This window comes from Thalassophryne amazonica, chromosome 22 (genome assembly GCF_902500255.1).
Source record: "Thalassophryne amazonica chromosome 22, fThaAma1.1, whole genome shotgun sequence".
Lineage (NCBI taxonomy): Eukaryota > Metazoa > Chordata > Actinopteri > Batrachoidiformes > Batrachoididae > Thalassophryne > Thalassophryne amazonica.
Window position 1 is genome coordinate 7,136,318 of NC_047124.1, and position 20,578 is coordinate 7,156,895.

At 41.5% G+C, this 20,578-nt stretch overlaps 1 protein-coding gene across 1 annotated transcript in view; it reads right to left on the minus strand.

Moving 5' to 3' along the window:
- Positions 1-4,778: 4,778 nt before the first annotated feature.
- pawr (PRKC, apoptosis, WT1, regulator) overlaps positions 4,779-20,578 on the minus strand; it is an 82,920-nt gene continuing 67,120 nt past the window's right edge. The window contains exons 4-6 of the mRNA XM_034163890.1: positions 14,404-14,530; positions 10,658-10,762; positions 4,779-7,442 (exon numbers count right to left, since the gene is read on the minus strand). Of these exons, the coding sequence (XP_034019781.1) occupies positions 7,356-7,442; positions 10,658-10,762; positions 14,404-14,530 (319 nt within the window). The 3' untranslated portion in view covers positions 4,779-7,355. The remainder of the gene's footprint in view (positions 7,443-10,657; positions 10,763-14,403; positions 14,531-20,578) is intronic.

Here is a 20,578-nt window from a genome sequence, read left to right on the forward strand (position 1 = left end):
GTTACACTGCCATCTTCTGGTGGCTGAATAGAACTACAAGTAAGGGATAGTAGGATTCAGACTCATATCTACACAAAGGCTTTCCTTTATGTCTGAGATTTGTCCTTTAAAAAGAAAGGCCAGCGTTTGCCATGGTAACAGCATTGCGCGGTCTAAAGAGGGCTACTGGCACTCCCGAGGGCCACTTCCTGGTGTGTTTTGCCAGGATTTTCCGAATCAACAAGATTCAAGTTCACACATTCCCTCTCTCCAGGGAGGATCAACTGATTAAAACAGACGAGTGAATGAGGAAAATAGAAAGACGGGAAGTTTCAAGCTGATTACTCGAGTAATTAATTATAAACAAAATCCTTCACAAATAAGATTAGATAATCAGGGTTAAGATCAGATGATGCTGTGTTTCACCTTTAATCCACCAGAATGTGAAAAAGTGTGTGTACAGATGATAAAAAAAACAAAAAATCTGATGCAGAAGCAACTCGCTTTAAAGCTACAGTGTGTAGGATGTAGTGCCATCTAGTGGTGAGGTTGCAGATGGCATTATGCCATCGCCAGTCCCGATTTAGTTTTCTGTCACTTTGCCGATGGAGATTTCACATTCTTGAGAAGGCTCCGTTTTTGGAGATGAAGCAGCAGAAAAAGAAGCTTTTTTAAAAAAAAGTAACTACACACTTTAAAATAACAACAGTGGGAAGTTTGAAGAACCAGACTTTGGAGTTTTTTACAAACGCAGGGCCTGCTGAGTTCCAGTCTGGCTCGACCTGCAGGGATGCTGCAGCCCACTGGAGGTGAACGCGAAGTGATGCACTGATGAGAAACCTGTGCAACCTTCTTCAAATTCTTCTGCATTAATGCTCCTTTTTTGCTTTCTGCTGGTCAAAACCGTCGTGTTTTTCCCGCAGTCATCTTTTGCAGCTCGAACATTTTGCACCCAATGACAACTTCACGTGCCAGGGAGTCTCCAGCAGATGTGACTGGGTGACCAGGACAGTTGGGAAGGATTGATTGGGATACACACCATATCCCGTGCCGTGGCAAACCCCGGATGGGAAGAGTAACTTCGGAGCAGATGACTAATTCCCAGCGGAGAATCGAACCACTCAAGTCTGTCATCCTGTGCCTCTGCTGTGAGGCTTTTCCACTTGCCATATGGTGTGTGCACGTTTGTGCACAACAAAGCCAAAAGGTCTGCCATGGTGCTGCGGTTGTTTACTGTACTTAAACTGGATTAACCCTGCATGGCATCCACATGCCAATTACACTGATGGGTGCATGCACAGTTCTGAACGGATCAGAACAAAAACAACCTTTTTTTTTTTTTTTTGCTATAAGGATAACCCCAGTATATTGGCCCAAAAGTGCAAACCTCAAACTCGGTTGACCAAAATGGAAAACACATCATCAGTTAAGAATAATTATTTCACTGATGACATTTTCGGAACACAACGTGTTGAAAAACAAAACTACTGTGCAAAACAACACAATAGATCATTCGAAGTGATAAAATGTGAAATGTATTATGAGAAGTGAAGACTTTATTATAATCACAGCAACTTCATGGAAAACAAGAATTTGAAAATTAATTTTAAAAGGAAGAAATCAACATCTTAGAAAATATATTCTGTAGCACGATCCAATTTTTGCAGTTTTCGAATGTCCACCTGAAAAAGAATGATAACAGCACTCCTAATGTTTTGTTTTTGTATATTGTTATACATTTTGAAATGGAAATGCCGTTGTCTTTTCTGAAGTGTTGTTTTGTTGTGTGAAATGTTTTACAGAATTACATGTTTTTATTTGATAATATCTCAATTTTTCCACTATTTTGCACTTCAGGGCCTCCATATTCTATCAGTTTTTTTTTTTTTGTTTTTTGCCAATAGAGAAACTCTATTGTCTGTAATTGTTCTCCAGGGGAAAAAAACTAACAATTATAAGTGAGAACTTCAAGATTTAATCAACAAACTGTTAACAAATAAATGAATAAAGATGAGTTTAAACCTGCAAAACAAAAGACTAAAATCAATTTAGCTGAATAGATGAAGCAGAATATGGGGTGTGTTTTTCCATTAAAATTTTTTTTATTGTGATTATAATAGTTATACAGTGATAAAAGATGGAATTAAAAAAAAAAAAAAAAAATACATATATGAATTTGATGACCGCTGCAGGATAAAGCAACAACTTGTCAAAATGTAATAAGAGAAATCAATAAAAAGGCAAAAATAGCTTGTTAATCTACAAATTTTTATAACATCTCATTTTTATCCAGGAATGTGGTATTTTAAAGTGATGATCCAGTTCGTCAGTAAACACCTCGTCTTCAATCAGCCAAAAACTGAGCGTCACGCGGCGACATCCTGCTGACAGAATCAGGTCAATTCCAGTACGTTCCGTCTCTTACAGGAAGACCTCTGTGTCTGATATTATCACAAAAATTCCAGTGCTAAGATAAAAAAAAAAAAAAACACACACAAATCGGTTAAAAGCTTTGTCACCACCCGTAGCCCAATCAGTGAAATGATGCCATTTATCAAATGTCACACCTCTGCTCCGCCATCACTGAAATTCTCTCTGTTTGTGAGCCATTGGCTTCCCGTTGACTTTTACGGGGACCTTCGGCAAAGGGCAGCTCCCCATGCGGTCTGAGGTGTGGAGGTGAGTGCAGGCGAGAAGGCTCATGTCTGCTTTTGCAGTTCAAGCACCGACGTGGCGCCGCAGCACGCCGTCTAAAAGCACCGTCATGGCGGCGTTGGAGAAATCTCACCAATGTGATGGTGAGACATCGAGGCTTTGCAGCCAGACAACAGGTCATAGTCAAAAGCCAAAGACTTTAATTTGAGTTTGGGCATCAAAGCGTCACCTCGTCTCTCTTTAGCTTTGAGATAATGAGGTGTAAAAGCTGCTTACAGAGCAAGACCTCCTCCAGCTGCTGGTTCGCCACGAAACGGAACAGAAGCAACACGAGTGGAGGAAAATTGCAGAAACCTGCCTCGTATCTTTCCATCAATCCCTTCCCTCTGCTTCTTGCATCCTGACCCCCTGACCTGCTGCGTGGATGAGTACCTGCTAACAGCGGGGGAGCCGGCGGATTGAGGAGATTGGTCGGAGAACCGAGGGCATTAAACAGCCGATCGTGAAATAGTTTCTTGGAGAACAAGATAAGACCTGCTTCTCATCTCTGTTCACACTATTGCAGAGTTTGGACCTCATGAACCTTATATATTAAATAAACCAGACTGAGTACATGGTCCGGGTACTGCCATATATTCAGCAGAATATAAGGGTACTGCTTTTGAATTGAGGGGTCACAAACTGGAGGCCAGCGGGCTGGAAACAGCCCCCAAGGTGGTTAATTATGGTGTTGCGATTCAGACCTGTCATCATCGCTTGAGCACTTGCCAGTTTTTTCAAGTTATTAAGGTGTTGCAGATGCAGCGTCTGACACCTATAACAAATAGAACTCGTTGCATTTCTTACCTCCATGACATATTATCTTGTGACCTTTATTTTAATGTTATTTTTTGACAGTGCGCCCCACAGTGGCAATGTAGAACGTCACCAAATGTCAGGTGAGAAAAGTCCACCAGCATGGAAGTAAAACTAGACTTTACATGTTGACAACTTACTTACTTTTCTTACTGACAAGAGAAGTCGGTGACATTATCCGTGATGCCAACTATACAGCAATCAGGCGTTCGGTTGCTATCTCAAAATGTGGCAATGTGGGAAATGCAATGAGGCTTTCATGCAGAACATTTCAAGACCTCTAACTGGAAGGACCAAGTTCTACAAATGGACCCTGGGCCCATTGGTGAAATTGGAAATGGACTAGATTTCTATAGCAATTTTCCATTTGAAGCAGACGCTCAAATGACTTCACGTTACTGCCTCACACTCGCCCAATCACACGGTCACCTCACCTACCAACGTCAGAGCGCAACCATGGATGCTGCTCCGAGCAACTTGGAGTTGAATTGAGGAGACCTTATTGACTTTCCAATCTGACTGAAATGGAAATTGAACTGAGGATCTTCTGATCTCAAGCCCTCTAGAGTTGACTATCACCTCCCCAGTCCCTGGATTGGAGATGGAGGGCTTATTGGTGGATAAGGCCTATTGGATCGGGTGTAGGTTACTTCCCAGTCGCGGCTGGTACCCATGCGCACAGTTGGATGGAACGAGACAATGCAGATGAAGTGACTTGGCATGACTGGGAACCACCACCTAACTGAGGACTTTAACTAAAAATAAATGTCACGTAGTCAATCATGTCTTCATTCCCAAAAGACGTTGATATTGCCTGAAGTTTTGAGAGTGTGGTGGCGCCGGTACGAGTATCTTATCCTGACAAACTGAAAGAGGGAGTGTGAATCGTCTTTGCCCTCTGCATCTACTCCCAACAAACCCTACAAATTTCCATTAAAATGCTAATAGGGATTACAGGCAAAGCCTACGCCACTTTCCATCGCCTGAAAGAGGTCATTATTTTCAAATTTAGTTGCCGTTAGTCATGATATGGTTCTCCTTTCCAGGCCTCCCCACTCAGTTACTAGGTGAGGGGATTTAGCGCTTATAACAGTGTAATAGAGGGATGCGGGCAGACAGGACCTTAATGTAGTCAGGTTGGTGATTGGCATGTTGAATAATCACGGCCGTGCACGTGCGTGCGTGTGCATTGAGGAACTGATCCCTCTGCCGCCGTCACATTGCATTACCGACTGAGCGGCGTGGTATCATCACATCAAATTAGTCGTAATGAACACAAGCGAGTCGACTGAGGAGAGAGATAATCAAACTTTTATTAAATGACTTTAATCTTCTGTACATGCATAACGTAATGAAACGAGATGGGGCCGCGCTTCCTGCCGCGGCTTACCTTTACCTGCTACTATATGTACGTTCTGGAAGCGTGTTTCTGAAACCGCTCAGTGTGCTCGACAGATCTAAAGGCGGGTATGGAAAATAAAACAGCAGCAAGCTGCAAACACCTGAATTACAGGATGCAAAATCCGCAAAAAAAAAAAAAAAAAAAAAATCCACGTTTCATCATCGACAAGCATGATAAGCTGAAATGTGCAAAAGTTTTATTATTTATACTGTAAGAATTTAACATACAGATGACCAATGGGATTTAAATGCACCAAAATTTACAGATACTTTAACGACATCTGGTACTAATGTTAATTAATAAAGCACCAGGCTTTAAACTGATATCACTGGTAAAGAAATGCCCCCCCCCCCCACCAAAAAGGCACCATGTCCACTTTGGCTGATAAGCATTTTTGTGTTAACAATCGTGTCCTCAGGCGTCCACGTAGACGTTTCTGACATTTTGCCCGGGGGACTAGACATTGTATTTTGTAGCTATCGTGAAGGTAAAAGCATTTTGGAGTCTACCTTCACAGTGGCTGAAAAAAAAAAAGTAGGGGGCGTGTCCAAGTGTGCACTGCTAATTAAGCGGTGGGAAATATCAGCGCAAAGGTGAACAATGCGCACAAAGGGGTTGGATTTATGGTTTTTGTTAAGTATGGGTGTGTATATCAGGTAATTAGACTGACATCAGTCCTTCCTTTTAAACTGGGTAACAAATAGGGACGCAACAATATACAAGCGCCATGACACATAATTACATTGCTGTTCACACTAATTATGCTGAAAGCCATCTGTGGGGAATGTTTAACTTTAAAGTAACTAATTATTCTGAAGTCTAAATCATAATCCTCAATGTTATACATTTCCTATTTGTATATCTTATGAACTAGTTACAAATCCTCTGCAAAAAAACATTTATTCCATGCAGCAGCTGATTTTTGTAGTATCGTGATACTTATTTAAAAAACAAAACGATTTGATATCGGCCCCAAGATATGATTATCACGATACCCGATGTATCGTCCGAGAAGGGGATAAAAGTGGAAGGCTCTATGCTGAGTTAACAGAGCAGTGTCACCAAGTCAGAGTGCACAGAGGCCACCAAAGCTCCCTGAGGTGAAGCAGAGAAGCAGCACAGTGAGTTTTTGTGCTTTTCTATGAGTGTTTATTTTGTTTAATGGTTATTTTCAATTTTTTTTCATTGCATAATTTTATATCTACTATGGGGGGGGGGGGTGCCAAATGTGCACATTAGTGAGATGCTGCGGCTTTGAACATGGCTTCATGCTAATATTATCATATTGTGTCACATGAGCAGTACATGTTTTGTGTGTATTTGCATGAGAGAGATACGGCGACAAAGACAGCACATCTCATAAAATGCACTATGTGCAGGGTGGTGTCATTTCTCCTCCTGCTACATTTTTTTCACCCTACAGTGGCCATAATACGACATCACACTCATCTTTACAGACAGCTTGTACTGATACGTGCAGACAAGCAGGGTGTAGGTGTGCTGTGAACCCGCTGATGTAAGGTGCGTTTGAATGTTGCGCTCTTTAAAGACACACACAGAGCTGGAGTTTTGTCTTGGTCCGAGGCACTAACGCTTTTGTGTGATGTACAGTCTGTATGCGCCAGCTCTGCACTTGACCACATGAGCACAGGCAGTGTCATCATCACGAAAGAGAATAAAAATGACATCTGGGTTTGGGGGAAACTGCCAATAGAAGATAGAGGATTTTGTCTTTATGCTGCTTTTGAAGGTCCACAAACAGCAGTGGAACAAATCACCCCGAGTGAGTTTACTGACGGATACATTTCCAACTTTGTCATCATTGCGATCCTTTTGTTATTGTCTTGTGCGTCCACTTTAGAAGTAATGTACATATGATTAATTTCCAAATTTTTCTTACATATCGACTCGATGAATTTGTAGCGTTTTTGTCAGTCAGATCCAACCTGGGTGTTGCTGCTGCTGACTCATGTCCATCCCCCCCACCCCCCGCAACATCGATATTCATTTAATGGCAAAATGTCAAAAGCGTGGCTGTGTTAACGCCCGAGGACGAGACCATCATCAAAGATCACTGTGGAACCTCCGCTGACATCACGGCAACGCACAATTTTCATCCATCTGTTCTGTGCATGTTTGTGCGACACATACATTCAATATTACACTTTTTTTCCTCATAAGACTTCATCAAAAAAAATAATTTGAGTGACTTATTTACAACAAATTTACATTAAATATGACGAGATGCTCCACAGGACAGGAGACGTTTCAGCCCCGAAGTTCGCTGCTCCTCAGGGATCAATTTAAGGTTAAAGGCAAAAAAAAAAAAAAAAACACATTAAAAAAACCACCATGATGATGAACTTGACCCACGGCAGGAGACGAGGCGCGGGCACAGGAAGAGGCTCCTTGAACTGGGGGATGATTGGTTATTCCTGATGGGGGCTGTGGCGGCGCAGCGGCTCTACCTAGTCAGCTGACCCACCACTTTCAACAGAGTCTTGTTCTCCTGTTTAAGTTGCTCATTTTCATCTTCAATGTCGTCAAGGTCCTGCGAAAGAGCAGAAACAAGAGGAACGACTCGGGTTGAACTGCTGGTCTGCGAGGTAAAGTGAACACACACACACACGCACACCCACCAACATCTGATTCACTCGGAGTTGGTGTCCAAGTTCCGGTTTGTTGAGGAACATAACACTCCAGCAGTTCCGTTTAATCATTCCTTCCTCTCTGACGGTTCCGTCCTCCTCTGCAGAGATGCCACACTGGATCAACGCTTATCTCCTGCTTTCCCATCAGGCCTTGCAGGGAGCGTCTCCAAGGGGCATTTCTGATGGATATCACCACAGTGAACGTCCTTACGTGAACTCTGGTTTTATGAAGAGCTTCCCGTTCATATGATGCTATCTGCCGCCTCCTGCATTCCTGATCCCTCGCAGAAGGGTCGCGTTGGATGTTCTGTCAAATCTAAACCCTCGCAGTAATAACAAGGACACATTCGTGACTGGAACTCCACTAGCTGATGCCGTCGTGTGTTTGGGTTTGATTGCCTTCACAGGGGAGAGCTGGCTACTGTTTTTTTTTTTTTCTTCAGAATGCTGGATCAGAAAGTCTTTCTGATCCATCCTCTCCAGCTGCATTTCCCTTCAGAGATGCCAAAAATCAGTGCTGCATTTTGCCACCAGCCTGTGTGACCCAGAAAATACACTCAGAGGCAGCGAGTGGCAGCCGCAGGATCACAGGGTTCAGAGCACCCGGATTCACGAGGTCAAAGCAAACTTAAAAACACAGATGGGGCCCGATAGAAAGGGTCACCTCCGGGTGAAATGCTCCGAGCCAAACACATTCTATTAAAAGCCTTTGAAAGAACATCGTCTGCCTTGATGATCATTTTTGACAATTATAACGCAGCAGCGCTTATCTTCAGGGTCGTGACTAAGACTTCCCACTCTGTAATGGGGAACGGGTGAATAAATCTGTGATTACACAGACTTGCAGATTAGTCTCACCTCTTTTATCTGCGTGCAAATAAAGAAAAAGCTTATCTGATGAAAGAAAAGCCGATTTAACTAACTGGATCAGTTAAGAAGAATGCAACCTGAAAGGACACCACATAGATGTTCACGTTATGTCAGGTATTGGATTCTGACATATTTTACTCTGTAACTTGATAACTAATCATAAGAGATGGTGAAAACTATTCTTTTTTTTTTCAAAAGCATATTAACTCAACCATTAATTTGCATCACTTTTTACCCAAATTTGAGCAAATGTTTGTTTTTGCCCCATAACTCCATAACATTCAGTCATAGATAGCTCAAAACTATACCTTTTTAGTATGTTTATGATCAGACAAGTAATGTGGTATAGTTTTCAATATAACTGGAGGATTTTTAAATTTAATGCATCATGGACCCCTATCGGGCTACCACACATTTTTGTGTAGGCAACATTATATTGAGGCTGGATTTAAAGTGGTACCAAAAAGCTGCTTGGCCCATGTCTGACACAGAGTCATTCCAGCAGTGCCCAAACATCCTGCATAATTGTTCCAGCAACCAAAATCATAGTTTCAGCTCCACATTACTGTTTTTGTTTTGACACAATGAACATAGACTCATAGAGTTGAAAAGAAAAATAATAACATGGTTAAAATTTTTGATTTTTATATTTGAGGTTGTGTTTGAAATAAAAATGATTAAAACAAAAAATACATTTTTTAAACAGTTCCCCCCAAAAAAGAAGATTTGTAACCATCCTAAATAAACTAAAGCACGTTAAAACCCTCTGGATAACCACGGTGGCCGTGGATTAATTTAAAATAAATCAAGGCAAAAATCCATAAACTGCAGCTCACAGTGGAAATGAAAAGCATTCCACCCGTAGAAGGCCGGCTTTCTGCTGAATTTTAGACGAATGTAATCTCTTCCAGAGGCCATTTTACAAAAACAAACTGATTATCTGAAGACGGCGAGGTTCCACTTGAGTGGTGAGTGGCTTGGTTTATGGCGTTGTCACGCTGAGTGTGACACAGTGGGCACCGGGTACAAATTCACAGCCAACCAGCACAAGCGCCGTAGTGCTACTTCAGTTAATAGGTGTTTTCCAGACGAAAGTGTGAAAACCTAAGGGAGCTGTTGTTATCGACCCATTTTACAGCATTTATTCAAAGTTGGGACCCTCAGGCAGCAGTTTAGGTAAAGTTACTGAGATATTCCACTGCTCTGTCACAATCTCCGGCTCCTCCACACGATACCAAAGTGTTTCCAAGCCACATGGGAACCATGGCGTCCCCGCTTGATGATCCACAGCTTATTGGGGTGTGTCCAAGTCAACTTTATACAATTTTAGCCAGAAATAGTAACATGGAGCCGCCTCCATGATGGCCAACATGCTGCCAAATTGGTGTGGATTTAATTCCGTCACCCTTTGACATCCACATGCCATTATTTCCTGGATAAGCGTCTTTGGACTTGCCGAGGTCACTCTTGGGTTTAGGTACCATGTCACTGCCCTTTTATGCTTGTGTTCTTAAAGAAGGGTCCCAGGGGCTTTGGAAATCAACTAGAAACACAGCCTACTTTTTGAAAAACGTAAAACTGCAGTTTTACTATGACTGCAGTTTAAGTGCCGCCTCAACGAATCATCTGCCTCCATCGTCGCCCTGTTCTCTGAGTCTTCTCCTGTCCCACCATCCAACCTGAGTGTCCTCCCTCAGCATATCCACAAATCTCCTCTGCATCCTCCCTCTTCTCCTCCTACCTTTTGGCTCCATCCTCAGCATCCTTCTCTGCATTTACCCTGCACCTGTCCTGCACACATACCCAAACCTCCTCAAGCTCGCCTCTCTGACTTAGACTCACCACACTTAGTGCTGGTCCACAGCCCGGATAAACGGGTAGGGTTGTGTCAGGACGGACATCCAGACACAATGACAAAAACAAAACATCAACCAGATAAGCGTCACCCGCTGTGGTCTCCTCTGTTACCATTTGAGTCTTTCTTACTTTCCATTAAACTGCTGAAGATTTGAGTGAATATTTGCTTCTCATATCTGAATTAAAACATGTAGAAGTCCATAAATAAACCTGTGGCAATTTCCATGTCATAATGGATTGCAAGAAAATCATCACCTCTTACGCACAACTTCACTCAAATGCCAGATGATGATTTACGTCGCCCACAAGCCACCCACACTTAAAAACACACAACGGAGCTCGGAGAATTTCAGAAACTACTGCGGACGATTCCGCAGACTGGACTCACTCTGTTCAGCAAGTCGATTTCTTCCTTCAGCTTCCCGATGATGTCGTCTTTGTCCTGTTGGATCTTCAGCAGCCGAGCGTTCTCCTGACGCTCCTTGGCCAGTTCCTGGAACCACACACAGACACACAGACACACGCGCCACAAGCATGAAATGCTGGAGGATAATATGACAACAGAGCAGGAAGTGTGCACAAGAAACAGTAAATTTCAAGTCTAAACAGCAAACATCAGAAAAATGCAAATCAAACTGATGTCTAGCTGGTCACATGGCCGCGTGTTTGACCGTTGAACTGAATGTAATTTGTGTTCAACTGTCTGATCCGAGTCTAAAAGTTCAAGCAGAAAAGGATCCACCATCAATCAGGGAAACCCGTTCGAGATCGGCACAGTGGAACCCCTAGTGCACAAAAAAAAAATTACAAATAAATAAAAAATGTAAAAAATACAGCACGGTCTTTCAGCTGTAAAAGCGCATAAATTAAAAAAACTGCACCACCTGTCTAGACCTAACGCCTCACTTTTTAAACACTAACTATAAAAATGCAAGTATTTCAAGTTTCTTGCCATTTTTGTTGCAAACTTTATATTCTTATATCCTTTTAGTCCTTCATTTCATCTATAAAATCATTTGTACATGTAAATATTTCTATATTTTACGATAAAATAGGTATTTGAAAGATGCAGTGCATAGATGCAAGATAATTGACTGTTATTATCATCAGAGTATAAAACCTACAATTATCCTGAAATTGTTTAATAAATGAAAGTAATTAAAAATACGAAAATAAATTATTTGCTAAAAGGAAAAACACGATAAATATTTATATTTTGATCTCAGAAATCATTTTGCCAGACTCTTTAATTATTGTCTCTTTTTTCCCCGTCAATCTGAAGAGGATGACGAGGCCCAAATTTTCACTTTCAGGTTTCACTTTCTCTCACAGATAAGCATGAAATTGTTTCCATGGAAACCAGTCCAGCAGGTACAGCAGGAGGCAGAGGGCATCATGTAGCTTCCACGATTTTGCAGCTGTCCTGTTTATTGAAGACAGACGTGCAGATTCCAGAACCATCATCGCTCTCGTTGCCCCCTCACACACTGAACGCAACCCTAACCCTTCACAACATGAAGTCCAACTTTTACGGCAGCACGTCTGTGCGTTTTTAGTGGATCGGCCGCAGCCTGAAGCCGACATGAGCGGTGACGACGGCAGAGTTAAACCAACAATCCTGCGTCAAAGACGTTCCTTCATCAGACACTAGGTGTTATTTCCAAATCGAGCCTCTCAATCTGCAGACGTTAGTCAGGTCACAGTCGTATTTACTTTAAAACCAACTTTTCAAAAGACAACCAGGTGTCATTTGAGGCTGCGGTTTGGACGGCAGTGACGTTGAGGGGGCCGAGTGTCTGATAGGACTGGGTGGAGGAGGAACCGGTGTATCTCCCCTGGAAAAGGTCATCTCTTCAACAACACCCAGAATTTCCTCCACCGCTGAGACGCGGCTTCAAACTCGCACAATCAGAACTGTGATAGTCGCTCAAGGAACCTAAAGTGGATTAAAAAAGATCAAAACGACAGAAGCTTCAAGGGTTTCTGAAAACCTTGTGATGAATCCTGTCAAACGTCTGAAATCGTTGAGGAGTTGATAGATTTGGGAAGTGACGGCAGATGTCAATCATGAAGCGAGTGCTTCCTGTGTGATTGCGGAGCGCTGCGGCGCGTTTGGGATCAGCTCAGCGTTGGCTGACAGCCAGAGAATCAGTGGAGGAAAAACTCCTGACACTCATCTCCGTCTTTGGTCCAAGTGGTTTATCGGATTATTTCCAGAGAACAAAATCACGTACGATTAGTTTCACGTGTGATTTTTCTCTCCATGCCTGACACACAGACACTCATTTGCTCTTTGCTGATGTCATTTGGAAGAAAAGAGATGTGAAGTTGGAACGGGCGTCCAAAAACATTTTGCGCCCCCACCCAGCCTGTATCACTGTAGGTAATAATCACTGAGCATCTCTGTGGAAGGTCTATTAAAAAGGTGATTATGTTTTCATCTGTGTCGAATGAACTGAATCCTGCATCGTACCTGGATATACGACGTTTTAAATTATTTAATTTCCTTCTGGAAATACATCTTTTAAATACGAGGTCGTCTTATAACTGCAGATTAGACATTTACTTTACATACATCCTCAACACTAGGTGGCAGCAGAGACCCGTGAAAAGTGTAGAACAAGCAAAAGTCATGCAGATGGGGTCAAATACTTTGCATTGTATTTAAATACAAATACTTTAGATTTTTGAATTCCAAATACAAATACTTTGTACTTTTTCAAATACAAATACTTTATATTTTCAAATTCCAAATACAAATACTTTGTACTTTTTCAAATACAATTCCTTTATATTTTGAGTATTTCAAATACAAATACTTTCTATGAACTATAAACAACAAATCAACACAAAAACTGATAAACTGGTGACAATTTATTGTGAAAATAGCATGACCAAATACTACTGATAAGTAAAGGATTGAATGTTTTATCACAAATTCACTATTATAATATCATAGGCAATAATCAAACTATCACAATATATATTCTGTTTCCATCAATATTGCATCCTTTTGTATCCACCATATCACAAAACAATAATAAAATGTCATATCTGGTGTGTCAACACGGTGTCACAGAGATTCCCAAATTTGAAAAGTATTTGTAAAAGTATTTGGAAATACTTGGGATCGGCGATGTATTTGAAATATAAATACTTTGAATTCAAAATCAGAAAATACAAATACTCCGAAAAATATATTTAAGTATTTTCAAATACAAATACTTTTGTATTTGGCTCCATGTCTGAAGTCATGTTACACGCATAGTGCCAAATATTGCTTCTCTGCATTTTAACACCACAATCATTTTTGGACATCACTAAAACATTCACAAACAACATAAATCAGAATTTAATATTATTTAGAGTTCTCCAGACAGCTCTTCTGCACATCTGTTACTATATATCTTATAATCAGGACCATCTAATACTCGTATAGAGCAGCTACCTGCTGATTTCGAGGATAATCATTCAAATGATGATAAAGGCATAAAGAACATTCATACTGGGCTACTCTTCAAAACTAACCGAAGAACCCAAAAAAAAAAAAAAAATCCAAGATGGCTGCCTACAGAATTTGACATATCTCTTGAATTAAACATATTTTAATCATTAGTTTCGATTTATGCTTTTAGCATCCTGAAAAGAGACGTTGTCCATTATAACCTTCTTAGGTTTGTATGTAACTAGTCAGTGATTGTACAAATGGCAGAAACTGAAGTGTGATCATATTTTTCCATTCACTAAATTTACTGTATTATATTGTAACAATGAAGGAAGAAAAATCATATTATGTTATAATGAAAGTGGATCCTTTGTATTTTTGTCCAGTTTTAATACCAACTATTAGTAGTTTATTACACCATATAAAATGTTTGTGTGGTGGCCATGTTGGCGTTTCATAATCATTTGAATGATTTTTTTTCATTGTTTCCTCCACTAGTCAAGGAAATATGTTATTATGAGACTTCCAATTCTGGGTTTGATTTCTGTGCAAATTTCTGCCATTCTCCAGAGCTCCCTGAGGTGAAGCATTCACTTTTAATGGCCTCTGAGAGCACACCAAATCTGTCCACCGCACTGAATTTTTGAGGCTTTAACTGTTGCTGAAATGTGAATAATGAATCAAAATACCTTCTCCATCTCCTCCAACCTCTTCTCCGGACCTCCTGGGGCTGTAGCTCCACCATCCCTGCCGTGACGGCCGTGACGTTTTCTGCTGCTCCCGCCGGCCTCCTCTTCAGAGCCCGGACCTGCACAGCTGCTCCAAACACAAACAGAACTTTTACATCTCCTGGAAAGTTTTACTTTAATCAGCAGGCAATTGGTAAAGAATAGCCAAAAAAAACAGGGTGTGAGGAGAGGTGCAACAAACTGTTTTTAAATTTAATGTTCTAACAGGTGATAAACCTCAATGGGATGATACATCCATTTGTGTGTGTGTGTGTGTGTGTGTGTGTGTGTGTGTGTGTGTGTGTGTGTGTGTGTGTGTGTGTGTGTGTGTGTGTGTGCCGTTAAATTAGGCATCACCTCTGCTTTATATTCCATTAACGGTGCAAAGGGCCTCTCACTTTAGTGCAAAAAGGATTCTGGTGAATAACAAATTCACATAACAGGCTCCAGAATGATCTTGTAGACTTCAGTGCATAAAAAGTGATATTTAAATGCTTTTATGTGCAGCTCCTACACTCGGACAAACTCTGTGGAAGCACAGAAAGAAAACTCATGTGCATTTGATTTTCTGACTGATCTTTCGATAATTATCGACGTGGAAACTTGGAGCGGCTCGCTGGCTCAGTGGGAACAGGCCGTGCCAGGTTTCTGAAGTCTTCCTGAGAAACCAGTTACTGGGGAGTCTGTAAGTTTCACTGATGGGAACTCAACTGTCTGCATATTTCAGCTAAAGACGACAGCAAAGCTGCTGGCGCGGCAACACACAGATAAAACCGTGTTCCACCTGCGCTCGCTTTCCAAGATCTGTCAGATATGATATTCCCATTAATGGCATATTTCCAGCCGTAATCTGTAGAAGCAGCGGAATCGGGCAATATCACAGCACGTCATTTTATGCCACAGTTCAGACGATGATTAGAACATACGCACACAAACATCAAGGTACACAAACGGGCACCAAAATGTTCAACCAGATCAGTTTGATGGTTTGAACAAGCTCACAACACGACCAGGCGGCTTCACACACTGTATAAATTCAGTGCAAATCTTTATTTTAGCTTTGTGAAAGGGCTGATCAGGCCTCAACATGAAGCTTTTTCACCCATTTTTATCTGTTCAACAAAAAAAGACACTTGTCTTACACCGTCGGCCTACGTGATGAGGCCCCAAGAGGCTTCAGGAGGGTAAAGTCGAAACTTATTCGCCCCCCTGAGCAAGCACAAAGGCAACATCGATAAGGAAAAACTCCCTCTGATTGTAGGAAGAAACCTCAAGCAGACCAGACTCTGAAGGGTGACCATCTGCTGTGGCCATACTACCACAAACAGCCACGTTAATGAAATTAAATGTCCTTCAATTAAATTTGAATTAAAATAAACCAAGGCTCAGTGAAAATGCTGCCACTCTGGGATGGCCACCATACCTTTTTGTGTCAGGCACCGGTATTCAAAGGCTGGATTGTTAATGGTACTGAGTCCCCTTACTGGTTGAAAAGTGATTCGTGCTTCCCTGTAGCAACCCTTTGGCGGTGAGAAAGACTGTCTCTTGTTTGATTCCCGGACAGAATGCAGTGGAAATCTATATCAATGGTCAATCTAGAGATGCCTGTGCAGAGGTTCATTTAACGCGGGAACACATGGTCTTTGACAGATCCTTAACCTGGCCCAATGACTGGGAAATCCCAGACTATCAGGGTTTGAGGACATGCTGCAGCATTCATCTGCCTTCAAGCCATCACCTCCTCCACCTGATCCATCGTTGAGGACTTCTTGTTTTACCTGAGCCCCGTTATATATCTCATGTTTAGGGTTCCTGTTGGGCCTTCATGGACACTGTAGCGGCCATGGGGAACACAGGATCCCCACGGTATTTTACCCCAACAAGCAATCCCCTACTTGATCCATTACCAAAGGTGTAGGCCACAGTATACTGAGACTGGAGTGTAAGTGTTATTTAGTCCCCTTAAATGAGATGGAACACCTGCTTGGTCCATGGACTTATTGGTTGAAAAGTGATTTGTCAATAGACAGACAGCATATTAAGAACTGATATGAAATGTCGACTGGAAAACCAAAGCTTGAAGAGACCATATACAACAATAACTTTTATTGTCTTCTATGTTAGCAGCAATGTGCACTGGAGCGCTGCACAAGTAGCCACCTTCCAAAGATAAGACCAATGGGGCTGTCCTGTGGTTCTCCAGAGACGAGACTCCAGTCGCCCCCTTACTCCTACAGAGGATCTAAGACGGGACTGTAGAGCGGCGGACGCGCCGCACCAGTTCACGGCCCCAGTCCTGACCTGCTGTTAGCAGCCATCACTGTGGAAAAGTAGCCAAATGTGACGATAAAAAGACTTATAGGATGGTGACAGACGGAACACATAAGCCCCAGAGTGGAAACGTAAGCTTTTTAAAAAATACCGACTCCTCTCTTTGAGCTTTATATCTCATTTCACTCATCTCAATCATTATTCTCTGTCCCGCTGAGGTCGCTGTGCCATTTCTCATACACAAAGCAGAGGTGGCATTTTTCTATCGCCTGACATTTTACAGAATCAACAGCTTATTTTCGCTGGTTCCTGCACGCAGCACAACACCGAGGTGCCAAACGCTTTTCATCAAGAGGGAGTCCTTGAAGCGCCGTCCTTGACGTTTGTCCACGTCGCGATAAAGTGAGTTTCATTTGTCTCGCCGACGTGGTTCTGCGAGGCTCCTCTTCTGAGCAATGTTAGTAGGTGGATGTGGGTAAATGTTTGTTTTTGTACAGCAAACGCATTAACGTGCATCTTGTACAGCGTGGTTTCGCCACAGTTGTCAACATGTGTTGAAGCTGAGCAGCAACATGGGTGACCTCTCACGCAGTAGGGTGAGGCCAGGGGGTGAGACAGGTTCAGCCAATCAGGTGATCCCGTGGGAGTCAGGAAGTGAGGAAGACAATCGCATATACACAGGGTTGTCTCCCCCCCAACCCCCAAATAATAATAATAAAAAAACTTAATAAATCGACGCTCAGACGTTAATCAATACTAGTCAGTCAATCAATACTAATCAATACTATATCAGTATCAGGTTGCATACTTATTTGCAGCAGCATCCACACCTACAGTGGCGTGTTCTTCTATTGGTAATAAAAATGAAAGCTGGCCAAAGGAAAACAAAAAATGTCAGAACGATGTAAGATACAGTAGTGTTCAGAATAATAGTAGTGCTATGTGACTAAAAAGATTAATCCAGGTTTTGAGTATATTTCTTATTGTTACATGGGAAACAAGGTACCAGTAGATTCAGTAGATTCTCACAAATCCAACAAGACCAAGCATTCATGATATGCACACTCTTAAGGCTATGAAATTGGGCTATTAGTTAAAAAAAAAAAAGTAGAAAAGGGGGTGTTCACAGTAATAGTAGCATCTGCTGTTGATGCTACAAACTCAAAACTATTATGTTCAAACTGCTTTTTTAGCAAACCTGTGAATCACTAAACTAGTATTTAGTTGTATAACCAGTTTTTCATGATTTCTTCACATCTGCGAGGCATTAATTTTGTTGGTTTGGAACCAAGATTTAGCTCGGTTACTAGTGTGCTTGGGGTCATTGTCTTGTTGAAACACCCATTTCAAGGGCATGTCCTCTTCAGCATAAGGCAACATGACCTCTTCAAGTATTCTGACATATCCAAACTGATCCATGATACCTGGTATGCGATATATAGGCCCAACACCATAGTAGGAGAAACATGCCCATATCATGATGCTTGCACCACCATGCTTCACTGTCTTCACTGTGAACTGTGGCTTGAATTCAGAGTTTGGGGGTCGTCTCACAAACAGTCTGCGGCCCTTGGACCCAAAAAGAACAATTTCACTCTCATCAGTCCACAAAATATTCCTCCATTTCTCTTTAGGCCAGTTGATGTGTTCTTTGACAAATTGTAACCTCTTCTGCATGTCTTTTATTTAACAGAGGGACTTTGTGGGGGATTCTTGCAAATAAATTAGCTTCACACAGGCGTCTTCTAACTGTCACAACACTTACAGGTAACTCCAGACTGTCTTTGATCATCCTGGAGCTGATCAATGGGTGAGCCTTTGCCATTCTGGTTATTCTTCTATCCATTTTGATGGATGTTTTCCATTTTCTTCCACGCGTCTCTGGTTTTTTTGTCCATTTTAAAGCATTGGAGATCATTGTAGATGAACAGCCTATAATTTTTTGCACCTGCGTATATGTTTTCCCCTCTCCAATCAACTTTTTAATCAAACTACGCTGTTCTTTTGAACAATGTCTTGAACGTCCCATTTTCCTCAGGCTTTCAAAGAGAAAAGCATGTTCAACAGGTGCTGGCTTCATCCTTACATAGGGGACACCTGATTCACACCTGTTTGTTCCACAAAACTGATGAACTCACTGACTGAATGCCACACTTCTATTATTGTGAACACCCCCTTTTCTACTTTTTTTTTTACTAATAGTCCAATTTCATAGCCTTAAGAGTGTGCATATCATGAATGCTTGGTCTTGTTGGATTTGTGAGAATCTACTGAATCTACTGGTACCTTGTTTCTCATGTAACAATAAGAAATATACTCAAAACCTGGATTAATCTTTTTAGTCACATAGCACTACTATTATTCTGAACACTACTGTATAAGGAGATTGTACTGTGTCATCTCAGTGTCGTTTGGTGTGACTTCCAGGCCCACTAACAACCTTCATGCTCGTGCTGCGTTCAAGACAGCTCAGAAATCCTAAGTTGAAAACTTCAGCAAAATGGTGTTCACTTGATGAACTCGGAAAAACAGTATGGATTCATGCAGTAACATATTCAAGCTTTGTTGTCTTTACAAGGAGCACATAAATAAGTTGTCATTTTTTGGGGGGTGGGGATATATGTAGATTTTTGCATTCTCTCTGACCACTTCAAAATATCTTTTTTGCACTACCCATATAAAATACACTACTAAATATTTGCCATACCCATACCTTAGTTATTTTACTATATTTTTGTTTTACACAACCTCAGATAACTTTAAAAATAGTATTTTCATTGATGCTATTGTTCATATTGTTCTAATCTTTTTTATGTGCCTTCTCATTTATTTATTTACTGTCATTCTCCTTTTCAGTATCAATAAGTGTACTGAGTATTTTCCTGGGCATCGGTATCCAGTTTGAAACTGCAGTATCGTGACAACCCCACAAGTACTACTCCCTCAACAAAATGACATTTCAGCGCTTTCAGATGTGACCATGAAAATCTGACTTCACTCCTCTTATTCTTGTTTTATTTACTTCTTTATTTTTTGTCTGTAACTGTTGGCTTCTAGTTGTGTCGAATGATCCAGAAACTGTTCAAACTGAACAGGATCTGTTGGCGTCTTTGGCTGACCAAATATTGCACAATGTTCGTGTGAAGGTCAAGAACTGTGAATGAACTTTGGCATGAAATTCCTTTTTTAAAATGGTCAAAACACAGCAAGCAAGATTCCTGCAAAGATCCTACATGTTTGAACAAAGTGAGTTCTGTAGCTAAAATACTTTCACATCATTGGACGTAAAGTTGGTGTAAAGTTGCTCTGTCTGCCACAGTGCACCACTCGGAACACCTGCCGGGTTATGTGCTGCAGAACCGCAGAGCGTCCGAGTGTAGCCGGCCCAGCTGACAAGAGCTGCAGACGTAATTATTCTTCCAAATTCAGTGTCAGGCGGCTGAACAGCTTCACAATGTGGTCGCAAATAAGGCAAACAAGATGTACTGGATAGGAAAAAAAGCTTCCCAAATTACTTCATTGTGATTCCGAGGCTTTCCCAAAACCTTGGCATGTGCCCAGTAAAATTCAGTAGTTGACTAGATAGATGAGTGAAACGAGTCCATCCCCTGCAGGTTGTTGATGCGACAACTCCAAAATAATAAATGCAATCATTTTCTACGTCTCCAAATTAAGAGTTTATAACGAGGGCAAACTGGTGCACTGGATGGATGTAAAAAGTCACGTTGCACTGTTTAATATTACGCAGATCTGCTGCTGCATCATTTGCGAGTGCTGCAGGATGATGGAACATTAGGAGCAGGTGTGGTTGTCCGTCACACAGATGCACCAAGTCGTGGAAATGAATCCGTACATTCTGACATTT